This window comes from Triturus cristatus, chromosome 4_1, assembly GCF_964204655.1.
Source record: "Triturus cristatus chromosome 4_1, aTriCri1.1, whole genome shotgun sequence".
In the NCBI taxonomy this organism is placed as follows: domain Eukaryota; kingdom Metazoa; phylum Chordata; class Amphibia; order Caudata; family Salamandridae; genus Triturus; species Triturus cristatus.
In genome coordinates, this window is record NC_140585.1 from 315,200,189 (window position 1) to 315,215,925 (window position 15,737).

At 44.5% G+C, this 15,737-nt stretch overlaps 1 protein-coding gene across 11 annotated transcripts in view; it reads right to left on the bottom strand.

Moving 5' to 3' along the window:
- ERC1 (ELKS/RAB6-interacting/CAST family member 1) overlaps positions 1-15,737 on the bottom strand; it is a 1,928,212-nt gene that overhangs the window by 1,177,972 nt on the left and 734,503 nt on the right. For all 11 annotated transcript variants that reach the window (XM_085652245.1, XM_085652246.1, XM_085652244.1 and 8 more), the window contains one exon: positions 4,240-4,407. In XM_085652245.1, coding sequence (XP_085508371.1) covers positions 4,240-4,407 — 168 coding nt within the window. The remainder of the gene's footprint in view (positions 1-4,239; positions 4,408-15,737) is intronic.

The window sequence follows — 15,737 nt, forward strand, 5'->3', positions numbered from 1 at the left end:
AAAAATTTCCTCGCGTAATGTCAGATCACAACCCCCTAGTCCTAGGGATAATACAGACCGGGGGGAGTGAGAGGACACAACAGAATTGGACCTTTGAAAGGGGGCTGCAAGTGGATGAGGGTTATATTGCCAACATGAAGAAATGGATAGAAGAATTTCTGGGAAATAACAGAGGGAGTGCCCGAATCGGTATTTGTAGTTGTAACAAATGTTACCGAGAAATATATGACTTGAAGGGAGGAATGCTGCGAGTGCAGTGAACAGGCAGGACGTATATTAGCAATGCGTACTAGACAGAAAAATGTGCGGAGCGAGATAAGAGCAATTCAGAATGAGAAAGGGAATCTGCTTACTACAGTATCCAAGAGGAATTCCGAAGGTTCTATATGAAATTATACGATTCTGAGAGGGACAGCGGGGGCAGTGCGGAGAATGCAATTAGTGAATATCTAGCTTCTGGGAGAAATTCTCTTTGGAGGACCGAGAAGCCCTGGTAGCTGCCTTCCTACCAGATGAAATATTAAGAGCACTTAGTGATCTTTCAGCAGGAAAACACGCAGGGCCGGACCTAATTCCGCTTGAGTTTTATTAAGCTTTTTGGAAGTCTCTTGGGGCAGACTTCTCTAGTATGCTCCATCAGGTACAGATGGGGGAGCCTTCCCCAAAATCTTGGGCACAGGCTAGTATCGTGTTATTCCTGACAAAGGTGAAGCCAGTCATAGATCCAGGTTCATATCGTCCAATCACTCTGATGAACACGGATGCCAAAATATACTATAAGGTCTTGGCGAACCGTTTGAGCCCGGTTATCAGACGAGTCATATCGCCCAGACAACATGGATTCATACCTGGGAGGGAGATCACAGACCATGTCAGAAGAGTTATTACGCTTTTTAATGCTGCTTCAGTCGCAGGAGACCCTATGGCACTTATATTATTAGATGAGAGAGAGCATTTGATAGGGTCTCCTGGGACTTTCTGTGGGCTGCCCTTGAACGTCTGGGGGTCGGAATGGGTTTTATTAAAGCCCTATGCGTTTTGTATACTTCTACAGCTAGACTCGTATTGGCTGGAGGACAACCGGAGGAATTCAAGATAAAAAGGGGGACCAGGCAAGGTTGCCTTTGCTCTCCAATATTGTTCGCCTGCTATATTGACCCTCTAATTCGCAGGATTGATGCCAACCCAGGTATAAAGCCTATAAGCTATCATGGGTTTGAAACCAAGATTTTAGGCTATGCAGACGACCTAGCGGTCATTATATCACTTCTGGAGTTGCCATTGGCTGAAATAACAAAACAAACACTGGCTTTGGGGCAAATATCAGGGTACTTAATTAACATAAAACCCAGATTTTAATTATTGAATATCTTGGGCTGAATGACCCTTGGGTCGCTCAGTTGGCAATGTATTTAGGGGTAAATATATCACTCAATATAAGGCAAATTGTGGAGCTGAATCTAGCTCCTGTTATCCAGAAGGGGTCACAGGACTTCACCCGGCTGAATAATCTCCACTTACCATAGATAGGCCGCTGTAATGTGGTGAAAATGATCTTTTTGCCTTAAGTCCTCTTTCTTTTTTTTTTTTTTTTTTTTTAAGATCAATACCTCTTCTATTCGAGACAGTGTGGTTTAAGAAGTTAGAGGGGATGGTAAACAGATTGATATGGGCATACGGGAAGACAAGGTGGACCCTGAAATTCATGTATTTCCCCATGGAGAGAGCAGGACTGAGTGTCCCAGATTTTAGATTATATCACCTAGCATCAGCCCTGCAATATATGTGTGGACTAGTTGGGGCCAATCCCTCGGATCCCTAGAATCAAGGGAGGGTACAGGATATCAATTAATGGTGGGGAAAGATGCCAAAAACCTCTAGTTAAGATTTACCGAGCCTCGTTATTACAAGAAGGTGAGGTTCAAGACTCCATCAGCAGCAGGACAGGTTTGGAGGACGGTAAAGAAAAAGATGGGTATAGGAAGAATAAATTACTATACCCCCTATACATGAATCCATCACAACCAATAGTCTTTCATAATAATACGATGAGACAGTGGAAGGGCCTAGGGGTAGAAATGATTGGGGATTTAGTTGGCGTAGATGGAATCAGGTCATTTACGGAGGTTCAAGATAGACATGGGGTAGACCGGAAAGATGTTTTTAAAATACTTACAAGGACATCGTTTTTTTTTTTTTTTCTGAAACAATTTTTATTACAGTTAGTTGTAAACCTTATGTGAACACCAACAATATTCTCACAGACACAATTGTAACAGTGGAACGTAAGAGACAGCACCCTTGATCAAGTACATAGTTTTTTGGGGAAGAAAACAGGGGGCCCAAAAGGACTAGCCAAAAACATCACTATCGGCGGGCTAAGGGACGTTGGATGTGGATGGGGTGGGAGACTATGCCAAATGCTGCAGAGAGGTCCAGGAGGATGAGGACTGCTGTGCCTCCTCTGTCCAGAGTCATGCAGATGTCATCCGTGGCGGCAATGAGGCCAGTTCCCATGGTGTGGTTGGGTCTGAAACCAAACTGAGTGGTCATTGAGGTATTCGGTGAGCAGTCTGTTGATGATTATCTCTAGGACCTTTACCGGGAAATGTAGCAGGGAGATCGGTCTGTAGTTGGCAAGCATGAAGGGTTTGCAGAGGATTTCTTCAGCAATGGGAGAACTGTTGCCTGTTTCCAAGCATCTGGGAAGGTCGTAGAAGAGATGGAGGCATTTAGAATGGTTGTGATCATGGCACTGATGGGTTGCAGTCCTCTGGAGTAGGCGTGGAAGGGCCAGAAGTCTAATCGGGCACCTGAGTGGATAGACTTCATGGTGGCAGTGGTTTCTTCTGGGGTGATGTTGGGCTATGTGGTTTGCATTGGTTCTTTGGATAACAACAGGAGCCATTAGGCAAGGTCTGCCATGTTCTTTTTCAGGCTCAAGTTGCTGTGAAAGGCAGTGATTGCCAATACAGTAAATAAGAGGCTGCGGTTTAGCATTGTGCAGGTGCTCAAGTGGTTATGTTTGTGTACATAATATCCATGTTAAATAGACAACCTTTCATTGACTATCGATATCAGTAGGCCAATATCCTGGCTACAGTCCTATCTAAACGACCGCACGCCAAGGGTCACTCTTCAACCTTTTCAGTCGGAAGCTAAACCACTGTGGTGCGGGGTACCGCAGGGCTCGGCCTTGAGCCCGCTACTTTTTAACATACATCTGGCATCCCTTTTTCCGCTTATTGCCGACTGGGAAGTAAAGGCAATATCATAAGCGGATGACATCCAGTTGGTATTCTCCTTCCAAGATCACTGTGTGGACTCTTTCATTAGATTTAAGGGATGGCTGAAGGGCATCTCCTGTTGGATGAATAATAACAAATTAAAGCTCAATGAGGAGAAGACAGAGGTCCTGTTCTTTGGCAAGGTATCTCCTCCATCTGCCAGACTTTGGTGGCCGGCAGAAATGGGCCTGCCACCTGGTCCTGCAACTACCGCAAAAAACCTGGGTTTAAAATGGGAAACGGATCTTACGTTTACAGCCCAAGTACGTCACATAGCAGCCTCATGTTTCAGAAAACTGAGAAGCTTGAGGAAATTTCTACATCTACTACCAGAGGACTCGGCTGAATTACGCAAATTGCTTATACCTGGGACTAGCTGCCTTATCTGATTAAGAGATTGCAGATGGTACAAAATGCGGCTAAGAGATTAATTAGACGAGTACCGTATCAGCACCACATCTCTCCGCATACAAGACAGTTCCATTGGCTACCGGTAGCAAAAATGATAGAATTCAAAGCTCTGACCATGGCCTTTCGGCCACTGCGAGGTAGAACTCCTAGTTACCTTAAGCATCGGCTATGCTTCTACCAACAAAAACGATAATTAAGATCTAATTCTCCTCACCTGCTCTGCGAACTTCGATATGCAAAGTAACGCATTGGGGACAGATCGTTCATGTTGATGACGGCTATATTGTGGAAATCCCTGCCTGCCAACATGCGCTTAATTCAATCTGAAATGGAGTTCAGAAAGACTTGAAGACTTGGTTATTTAGCCAAAGTTAGACTCCTGGAAACCCCTCTCTCCTGCTTGCCCGCTATAGCGCAGGGACACCTCTGTTTGAGGTAGCTGTCGTGCTCTATAAATACAGTTATTATTATTATTAATTTGTGTGGTACAAAGTAGTGTGAACTCGTTTTTATGATGCCCAGAGTGGACATTACAACATACCTTCTTCTGAAGAACCACCACCTTTCTTTCTTTGACATCCAACATATCTTTTAGGTCATGGATCTCTCCGGACAGAGTCCCTTTCTCCTCCGAAACTTCTTGAATCTGTTTTGTCTTTTTATTTAGCATGGTCTCCTTTTCCTCCAAGCGTAATCGGAGTGCATCCACCTGTGGCAAAAACATAAGGTGTGTCACAAATTAATATATTGTGTAACATCTCAGAGAAAAGTCTTCTTCTGGAATACCCATTTAAGCATGTCTAAACAAACCGATGTCAATGAGGAAAAGGCACACACACAGCTTTGACATAAGCAACGTTAGGAATACTCTCAACCTTTGCCCTTCATTTGTGCAGTTTGTCCACTTTTACATATGTTTGGACTTTTCCAGCATCTAAGCACCAAAACCCAAAAATGTTCCAACTAGAAACTGGATTTGCAGTAGGTGAGTTTAAAAATTTCACTCACTCCTAACTATTTAGTGTTGAACTTTCTTTTGCATTAAAAATAAATCCGCTTTCCATATGAAGAAAATATTGATAGTAGTTAAAAGAAAATCAACAATGAGTTCTACACAAAAGCAAAAACATAATTTATCAATTTCCAAAAACACAGAAGATGAAAGTACAAACGCAATCCTGGTAGGTGCACAGTGCCTGATTTAGAGTGTGGAGGATGGGTTATTCCGTCACAAAAGTGACAGATACCCCGTCCCCCTTATTACAAGTGCATTGTATCCTATGGCACTTGTAATAAGGTGAATGGGTAACTCATCACGTTCGTGATGGAATACATGTCTGCCAAACTCCAACTCAGGCCCGAAATTAGCCAAACAACCGAAGTTTTGCCATCGACTGGCTTTAGGAAATGGCACTTAGAAAATCAACCCCAACAATGTAAAGCATGTTGACTGTAATCAGGGGAAGGAGACGCAGTATTATCCTTGCCTCAGGAAAATTGCTGGGTATTGAACTGCCCTTCATAGAGCACTAAGTTGGTGCTATCTCTAACATAGATTGGTGCAGGTGTCGAGCAGTGACTCTTCTCTAGTGACCAGGGTGGAACAAATCTTGTGGCGATTGTTACTGGAGGAAACGAAAGTCTTCCAGCCAGGACATGCATGTATAGTTTGCATCTGGCTCCAAGTAAAGCACTACCTGACGGATGTTGGTAAAAAAAATCAGGCGAGATCCTCCTCATCAGATTCCCCATTAGCAAACTCCCAGTTCAGGTCTAGTGATCTCTTTGCACAGGTAAATATCTGTGTTTCGCTCTTATGTCTTCCTCCGAGTTAGGCGCACAGAAACTAGTAACGACCTGTATACATGCGCTCTACTTCCTGAGGAACATCACGCTCCTGCCTGCCTCAGGTTTTCATAACACCATTGAGGGACTAATACACTCTGCCCTCCAGGAATTAGCTTTTCACTCCATGCACTGCTCTTCAAGAAAGGAATCTCATTATTTTCCATTGGTCTGCATAACTTGTTTTTGCAAGCAGTGTTGCATTCTCTAGCCTAGCTCAACCCGGCCTCGTGTAAATTTTACCACAACATCCTCATTTTAATCAGCTTGGACTAGCTCCTCCTACCCGTGCACATTCTTTTCAGTATTAGCTAGATACTATATCCTGTCCCAACAAACAAATTCAAGATCAGATACTCAAACGCTAGATTCATAAAAGTATTAAAGCAGATCTGGTAAAAGGACTATTTTGCACACAGGCGAAGCTAGAAAAAGAATTTGCGTGTTCACAAATGTTCATGTTTGCATTCAGATTGGCACACAGCCATCTTGCCCGCGGTGCCCTTTGGCACTCCGAGCGTGGCAGGCACAGATTACAGTGCATCCATCATTCACAGATCTGCACGTTGTACACCTCTCCATCCCCTGTGGCGGTTCTGATCCCATACAGTGCTGTAGCAGGGGAAGGCGCCATGCAGATAGGGAGCATTCTCCCTGCGTTGTTTGCCACATAATCCACCGCACATAAATGGCATGAGCGTGGATTTACATTCCCACACCTAACTTTTGGTTCTTGTCAATGCTGTTCCTGTAAGTGGATTAGGTATGGTTTTGGGAGGATTCTGAAATCAGAAGTTCTGCATCACCATGGCCACGTGGCTCATGGAAGTGCCCGCTGCTTTGCTCCACATTGAATGCCGAGTAGTGAATGGGAGCACAGCATTCACTCGCCACTTAGCCCTCCTGCTGCCTGTAGATCTCACAAGTTATCAGCATTTTTGTCAAAACGTTTGAGCATTTGCAGGGTGCAGTTTGCGCAAGGCATAATTTCTGGGTTCAAAGATGTCAAATTAAAGTAAACTGTTAAAGGGAGTTTTAAAGGTATAAATAGCATTTAAAAATACAGTGGAGATCCTGACCCGTGGTACTCAAAGCGACTATCTGATTACATACTCCACTAAACCGCATACCCCTTTATTTATACAACAGTCCAAGTCTTTCTTTGTCTCTTGGCAAGGTATTAGGTACATTACAAGGTATCTACACTCTTTGTAACTTTTTAGTGACATGGAGGAACATTTATCACAGTTCCCTTCGAATACTGGATTAATGCAACCTGAAGCAAGACCTGTGCAACAGGAACTCTCCTCCAATTTGGAGATGTCAATAAGTTGAAGTAACCGGAACCCCTTCATATCCTTCGCTGGGCAACGGGTCAATGCACATTACGGCAATAGATGGTCCCAAAGGAAACAAGCTACTGTTCCCTTTGGTACCTGTAGGAAATGCATGTTGCCTATGATCAGTATTTCTAATTCTGTCCGCAGTAATAAAGTACGTTTCTTCCAACATAATGACTGGGAGGTGACTGACTGACAGCTGTTTGATGCTTACAGCATGCGAAGGCTCTAACCTCACACCACCTCCCTGAGTAAGCCTTGGAGAGCTCAGTTTCGCTCACCTGGGAATCAAGTGCTAAACGGGTGCACTTGGTGATTAGTTCTGGGTCCAACAGTAGGGTTAAGCTCCGGGACATCAAAGGTAAACATCTGCAATTCACACAATCTGAGCCCAGTTTGTCCCAAAACTCCTGAAAATGTCCTAAAATAGGACTATTAGTGCAGGCTTTGTGTAGCATTATGCAGGCCTGTTGATAAATCCCCTACAGCATGGTGCTATATTTATTACTGGTCCTGTCCTCCCATGGAAGCATAACGATTATAAGACATAGTAAACAAGCATTGACATAGCCAATAGGTCTCGCCTTTGGGACCTTATTAGTGTTTAGCATTGCAACAGTTGCATAACTAAATACTTATAAGGTCCCAAAGGCGAGACCTATTGGCTATGCAAAGCGTGGCGCGCGCGCCCGCCCACATGCACTATAGCTCTAGGCTGGCCTGGAGCACTTTTTGGAGCCCTCTCAATAAGTCTCGCCAGACCAGCGCATGCGCTGGGTCAGGCGAGACCTAAAAATGAAAGTAAAGGGTCAGAATGACCTAGTCTCTGGCAGATCTTAAGTTGGGGAATCCACCGTAGTGCATTATAGGAGAGTGCTTGTAAGTTAGTCTCTCTCTCATTGAAAGGGAGAGAACAGTTTCACAATAAGCTCTGGTTGTCAGAATCGGAGCATTTCTGTTTCACTGCAAATGTAAAGGCTACCCGATGCTCATCCAATAAAAAAAGAAGTAAATTCACTGGTCAGAGTTGGGGAATTCAGCGTCTGACACGGGTACATACAAGTTCTCACCTTAATTATTTCAATGTTAGCACCAGGTTTGAAATCCACCAAAAGCCACTATAAAGTGGATCAGCTTAACAAGGTAATTATTTCCAGGCCTTCAATTCAGCTAAAGATTTCCAGAGGTTGAACCTTTGAAATCACTATGGATATGGAGATAAACACATGCCACAAAGTCTTTGGAACATACCTTTGGTGCGGAATATGACTGCGCACTCCCAAGCTTCAGTGTCAAGGAAAAAGGGAAACAAACATTGTCAAAGCCAATAAATTTGGTGTTGGCTGTCAGCTTTTTGGCATTATCTTGGTTTTTGTAAATGTTTTTTGCTAAGGGAAGCAGAAAGCAAAAATAACTTTTGTGCTCAATAAGCACAGATTGCCATAGTAGTTCCTGGCACAGAAGGGAACTTGTTTATGAGTAGAAGTGCTACTAGTGAAAGATCAGAATACCATCACTCACAGTTAAGTTAGCCAATGGCTGAAGTGGCCTGACCAATTGCCCTATCATGTATGCCGTAGTAGGCAGACGAAAATGTGAATGGCACAATAGACCAATGGATGAAGAGAGCTGGCGGAAAAAATGAACCGGTATTGGCTAATGTTAGACAACAAATTTCATTCCTTCTGTAGAACAAGTTACTTGACTTCGGTAACGCCTTATATGGTAGGAAATCTATCAAGCCACAGATTTCTTACCTTAGAATTTTCCCCAGGCATCAGACAGGATACAGAATTTTTTCGTGAGCACTACCCCTGTGTGCCGGAAGGTGGGGTTGTTCAACTCAGAGTGGTGTAGTCTGTTTCAGAAGTGACGTGTGCGGTGCCTGTATAGGCACCAAAGAACACTGAAGTCAGTTTCTTTTCGCAACTTTCCAAAGAAGTAGCAAGGACTACTGGTGTGGAAAACTAGGTCCCTGAATGGGGAACAGCCTTGACCCTAGAAATCGCCACTCCCGCTGACTTAGAAGGACCAGACGAAAGAAATTGCATGGTGAAGATACGGGATTTGAGTCGGTGACAATCCCGGGAGAGCAGGTGTGTCTCTTGCAACAGGCATATGTCAGCTCTGGTACTCTCCAGGTATGAGAGGATCGTCCTGTGCTTAACTGGATTGTTAAGACCTCTCACATTGAGCGTGAGGATCTTGAGATTAGTGAGGGGCATCTAGCGGTCTAGTAGGGTCAGGTAGCAAGTGTAGGGACCTATGGCTGGGTCTACGTGTCTAGGCCAGCACGCGAGTGTCGAGTGAGCCCTGTGCCTTGTGACAAGCCCCTTGTGTGCCAGGAAGAAGTGAACGGGGGACCCCAATAACAAACAAAAAAAAAAAAACTAAAAAGCAACGGAACAACGCTATGAGTAGAGAGTAAGAGTTCAGGATACAGTTCGTCATCCAAGAACAACTGGTGGGAAGTCTGTATTGGGTCCATAATGTGGCCAGGGTTGCCCCCCTGTCCCGCCCGCCCAGATGCAATGAGAGGGGAAGAGATACAGGCATCACATAGTATGCTCCCGAAGCTTGTGTCTTCGCCAGCGCCTCCGGGAGGGCCTCCAGGACCGCCTGTTGCCCTTTCGTGATCTCTGCCGGGTCTGGCAGTTTTGGGCGGCGTCTGCGGCCCTACTGCCTCCATTTCGGTTGCGAAATCGCGGCCCCATGGGCGGGGCTGCAGTTCCCATCGCCATCTGGAACTTTAATGCCCAGCAGCTGTCACACCTCGGAGAGAGAGCGTAGTTGGTAAAGCTTGCTATCCAGGCAGAAGATGAGCCAGAACGGGTGGCCCCAGGAGTAGGAGATGCCGCGCTGACGTAGTTGCAAAGTGATGGGTCGAAAGGTTTTGCACTTTTGTAGAGTGAGTGCGGCAAGGTCCTGATACAGGGTTGGAGCTTGACCCCCTGAAAGCGACCGGGTGCATGGATATGGCTTTACAGAGAATCTCATCTTTAGTGCGGAAATCCTGTATACAGACCAATATGTCCGCAGGCGGGGCTTTGTCTGAGCAGGGTAGACCCACCCTGTGTGCACTGTCTATTTTAAAGTCCGTGCCCGGTGGGCTGCAGAGAATACGATTGAAGAGGTCTCTCGTGTAGGCGAAGATGTCCCCGGCCTCTTCACCGGTTTTCACTCCTCTAATCTGGATGTTATGCCTGCGGGAGCGGTTTTCCAGGTCCTCGAGGTGGGTTTGCAGGTCCACCTGCTGATCATGGATGCGAATGACTTCTTGTTGCAAGGCCGTCATTTCAGTGTCCCCATTATCGCCCTTGACTTACAGTGTAGCAACCCGCTTCCCTATTTCATCCACAGGGGAGCAGGTAGATGGGTCGGAAGTTGCTCAGTTGATTCGGGTCAGCTGTAAGCTTCATGAAGCGGGTGTTAATTTATGCAAGTTTCCATTCATTCGGGAAGAGGCAGACATGATGGAGATGATGATGTGGGTCAGAGTAGTGCTGATTGGTGATGTTCCAAGGTTTTAGATGTGGTGGGTGGCATGGGTCCAATTGGGCCCATCTGTGGATAGTCTGCCTAATTGCTGCTGTGCCGTTTCTGGTGAGGGTTGTTCATTTAGTCAGGTGGCCATCTTAGTTGGTGGTGGGTAGGCTAGCGATTAGTTCACTAGGGTTGGGTTAGTGCAAGGAGTTGCTGTAGAGGTTTGTGATTTTTCTGTGGAAGAAGCTGGATGCGTTGTCGCAGAGTTGTTGGGAGACAGCGATGTTGACAGTGGCTGAGGGCGAGGTGAAATCCTTGACGATCGAGAAGATCTCCTTGCAGCTGTTGGAGCTTCCTTCTATAAAGTCCATTAGTGCTTTTTCTGGGGTCTCTAATTTGTTAGTGATAGTGTCTGTGTGCAGCCTTGTAGGTAGTTCTGTCGGTGGTGTCTTGGTTGGCTCTCCATTTCCTTTCTAGCTATTTACAGTGATGTTTGGTGTCTCAGAGGTCTTCTGTGTACCAGCTGGCCAGCTCATTTGATTTACTAGGCTTGTTGGGTTTGATGGGTGCAAGGGAGTCCGCACAGTTCTTGATCCAGTTGTTGAAGCTATTGATTTCCTTGTTGATGTTGTCTGTGGGGCTAGGTTGATCCATGCTGAGGGCACTGAGCCAGGCTGCTTCTGTGTTCAGCTGCAGCTTGGAATGCTGTAACTGGTAGGGGTGTTGACTTGAGGTGTGTTGATTTAGAAGTGGATGATGTAGTGGTCAGTCCATGTGAGCGGAGAGGTGAGCTTGTGGTGAAGATGGGGTCCAGTGTGTGTCCTGGGGTGTGTGTTGGTTCGTAGATGAGCTGGGTGAGTCCAATGTTGCTCAAGCTTTCAAGGAGTACGGTGGAGCAGGTGTTTTGTTCTGCCAGGCAAAAGTAGGCTCTGGAGTTGATGATGAGCGGTGCGACAAAGTCGGTGATGAGGTTGGTAAAGGTGGCTTCTGGTCCGGGTGGTCGGTAAGCAAGGGTTCCATTCAGGGTGAAGAGTTTGGAGATTTGCAGATTGGCATCACACGTACAAGCACAATACCTTATTATAGAATACACCTCCAGACAGCTATCTCCATCCATATGCACAGGCAGTATGGGACATTATCATATCCAGTGCACATATGTAGAACAATAACCCAACCCCTGTGTACAAATGCATACCACTACAAACTTCCACATGGAGGCACAGGCAGCTATCTTAGAATGTTTTTATTCAACTGTAAAAAAAGTCCCTGTAAGATTGCAGCCAGTGCATGCATGTTGACGCATAGTGGCCATGTTTTAAGTTGACTTTTACAAAAGCTATTCCAAGATGGCTGCCCGAATGGTCTGTGCACATGCAAGACCACCAGTTTTGGAATGCTTTGGTCATACAGTACGCCAAATGAAAGCAAAGCCAATAGGTCTGAGCCCGTCTATTAAATGCATTACCGATTGACTTTCTAGTGCTTGTTTTTTATGATCAACAGTCTGAACTCTTGCAGCAGTATACTCCACTCACCCTTGCTTTTGCTCCAATTAATAAGAGCATTTCAGAGTGGGTTTCCTTTGGTATCTAGCCACTAGGCTTTGCGACAATCTGCTTTAGGAGTGGAGGAAAATATAGAGATTTTGGGCCTCATGTAGGTAGCCAAATACCGGTCGGTAACGGCCGATTTTCGGTAATTATACCGTTACCGACCGGTATTTAGGCTTTTGGTATGTAGGGGGACAATTTCTGTATTCGGAATTTACCGAATCGGTAATAATTACCGAATCGGTAATTTTACCGATTCGGTAAATTCCGAATACAGAAATGAGATGTAGGGGGAGTGTGTGGGGGTTGTTATGAGTCGGTATTTACCACCAACTAATAGTTGGTGGTAAATAATGAATGGATGTGGAAATGCATTTCATAGCGCCTACAAGTGTGCAATGTGGCAGACATACATGCCCTTAGGGCATGTATGTGTGCCACATGTGCACACATGGCCGATTCAGGGGTGCAACAGGGTGTCAATGTGACACCCTGCCACCCTTGCATGTGTTCCCCCCATTACCGAATCGGTATTTACCGATTCGGTAATGAGGCATACCTTCCCATCAATGGGAAGGTATGCCTCATTACCGAATCGGTAAATACCGATTCGGTAATTACCGAATTTTAACGAATCAGTAATTATTACCGACTCATTACCTACATAGCATTTACCACTTCATAAATACCGAATCGGTAAAATTCGGTATTTATGAAGTGGTAAATGAAAGCTCACCTACATATGGCCCTTTGTGTGGTCTGGAAAAAGACCGAAGAAACCCAATATTTTTGTTACCATTTTGTTAGTTTCTTTGAATGTGTTTAGGGTGCAGCTGTCATTTAGCATGTGTCTAAGTGCCATGAAGCCTATTTTAGTAGCCCATGCGCTTTATAAATACCAAAGTAGATACATGCACTGAAAGTAAGAGTAATAGTAGTACATCTTTACTCGGTTTGTATTGAAAATCAATATATTGAAGAAAGAAAAAAAAAAAGAAGATGTTAAACAAAATTTGAGATCCAACTTAGGTAAAACGATAGCGCAAATAAGAATTTTTTTTCAGGAACCAGAACAAATAATGTGATAGGAGGGCTGGTTGAAGGATCAGTGGAGCAGTCTAGGAGCCACTTACTAAGTCTCTGCAAGTGCAAAATCACAACTTTCGCAACAAAATAATTCAATCAAAAAAGCTGTGTGAATCGGCACTGTATCGGCCGTGATTTGAGAATTTGCAGGCAGTTGGGAAGGTTGGCAAGTCCGAAACAAAAATACGTTCAAACTGACAGAGCATGTGCCCGTTTCCCACTATAATACCTCTGTAAATTACATTTATACTCGACGAAAGAATAATGTTCACTTTTTTATACAACCGTAATCTCACCATTTTACATTTTGGTCAGCTCCACAAGTTTTTTGCCTTCTTAATTTTTAAATGCCTTTTTCGTGTGAGCTTGCCAAGTCAGGACATAAAAAGGCGGGAAAAGAAATGCAAGCGCTCTGAATACAAATGTTACCAAAGAAAGAAACCAACACGGAGCAGACACACAATCAGAAGAATTGAAGGATATGGAATCTGACAGCACTGGGCTGCCTGAGAGGGCAGAGGAAACTCACTGACCCTTATCTGCTGGGTATTCAGGCACAGCGCCGCACAGTCAGCTCTGTTGCTAATCGCATTTGACAGTATCAGATTTGGTTCCAATTGCAGAATATATTACAGAGCATCAGTCACGGTTAGTAAGAAAGTGCCTATTGAAACCATAACCCAACCTCCAAAGCGCATGCTGTCGGAGTCATGCAGCAGTGCTGACGGGTAAGAGCTCAAATGTTGCACTGGAAAAATAAACCCCTGCAACACAAGACCTACAGTTCACTTGTAGTAGCTGGATCACTTTGCTTATCCACAGCACTTCCAAGTTTCCAACGTGCACATATTTGAAGACAACATCATAGCCGCTCAAGGTAGGCTCTTCGGACACTGGTGCAGACCCTCGCGTTCCAATTCAAGCATCTCGGCGACTCGCCAGCTTATAACTAAAGCATTGTTTAAAGTCACGAAAGCATTCCTAATGTTGCATTATGCAGATCGGTACAAGAACACTTAAAACCTACACACCAATCACTTAAAAAACATGGTCTGATTACTCCAGCAATTACTTCTAAACACATTCCTAAATTGACAGCAGCATTAGACTATGTGAGATCTGTGATCGCAACCTTGCCAATCCGGTTTACTTTTCAGTTTTATGAAAACAGAATAAGCAGCCTTAGGTCACAGAAATTGATAAAAGTCAACTTTCTCAAACTCCCTATAGTATTATACAAGAGCCAGAAGTCAAAAGGCACACAAACGTTCCCCCACGTCATAAATTACTCTAGGCAGGATTAGACATTGGGACTACTTATGGTCTTGCATCAGAAACACAAGTCAAAGGGCTAACAAGTTCATGCACGCCATAAGATGGCTAAGATTGGATATGGATACGTCCAAAGTCAAACTTCATTAGGAGGCATGATAACTATACATAAGTTGAATAAAGAGTCCGTCGAGATCATGTACACTGATGGTGTGGGGATAATGATTCTGCATGGTGGAGAAGGGAGTAAAGGTAGGACAGGAGAAGTGGGCCCATAAAACAATGTACAAGGCATTGACCCGGACGCGCCAAGCTCTCCATAACAAGTGGCTCATGTACCTCAATAAGTGAATCAAGGAATACAGATCAGGGAGGTCCATGCGCTCTAGTAATGCTGGCGCAATTGTGGGTCCTAGTTTTAAAAGCTAACAGAGGAGGCTTCTCATTCACTGTCAAGGCGGCAGGTATGTGGAACCAGTTTCCTAGACATTTGAGATCTATTACTGAGGAACTGAAATTTAAGAAAGCTGAAAACATTCCTATTCAAATTTCAGTGATGGTGTGACTCCTGCGGTTGTTGCTTCTTCCAGTCTCAAGTGGCCTTAAGCGCTACCAGGAAACTCTTTAGTAGCCACACGCTATAGAGGATCACTTCCTTCATTAATTCATTCAAAAAGCTAAATACAAAATTTTCAATTTATCTAAGAATTGTTACCATTCACGCAGACAGTCCCACTTCCAGTTTCTCAGTGACTTTCCTTGCTTGTTATCACAGCATAGTTCAAACTCACATAAGTATTACCATATATGCAAGTACGTACGTATGTACGCAGAATTTACTTAGCGTAAACCTAGCTAAAAGGAGTAGATCACTGTACATTGTCAGATCCAAAACTACAGTCAGTGAGTGACTGGAGAGAACACTGGGTTATGGGAGTGAAGTTGAACTGTTACTCTGTCATAATGTAGCGATCTCTGAAGTGTGCTTTCAGTCCCTTCGTAAACTCCAGCAGGGTTGCCATGGTCCTGCAGGATCCAAGGATGCTGTTTCAGATCCTGGGCGCATAAACGTATATGGAATATTGCCTAGTTTTTTATGTCTCGGCTAGACAGCACATGCATTGCCTCGAGCATTTGCTGTGTTCCATCTGTGGGCTTATGAGCTGCCCCTCTCCTACCATTGTAAACTTCAGCGTCACTAATTTACTTTTATGCCATTCGTCTTGGCATGTGCGCATCATTCCCTCTGCTGGTGTTTGGCCCTCTCATAATGCATGGACCAAGTATGCGTCTCCTTACACTGCTCCCGGTTTGCGGAACTATTTTTTGTCTTTGTTTACAAGCATGCCATAGGAATGCTTGTGTTTTCAGGCCATCTCCCTTATAAACATACCACTAAAATGCATTTGCTTCTATAGAAAAAAATGCATTTCTAAAAAAGTTGTTAAAAACACAAACAG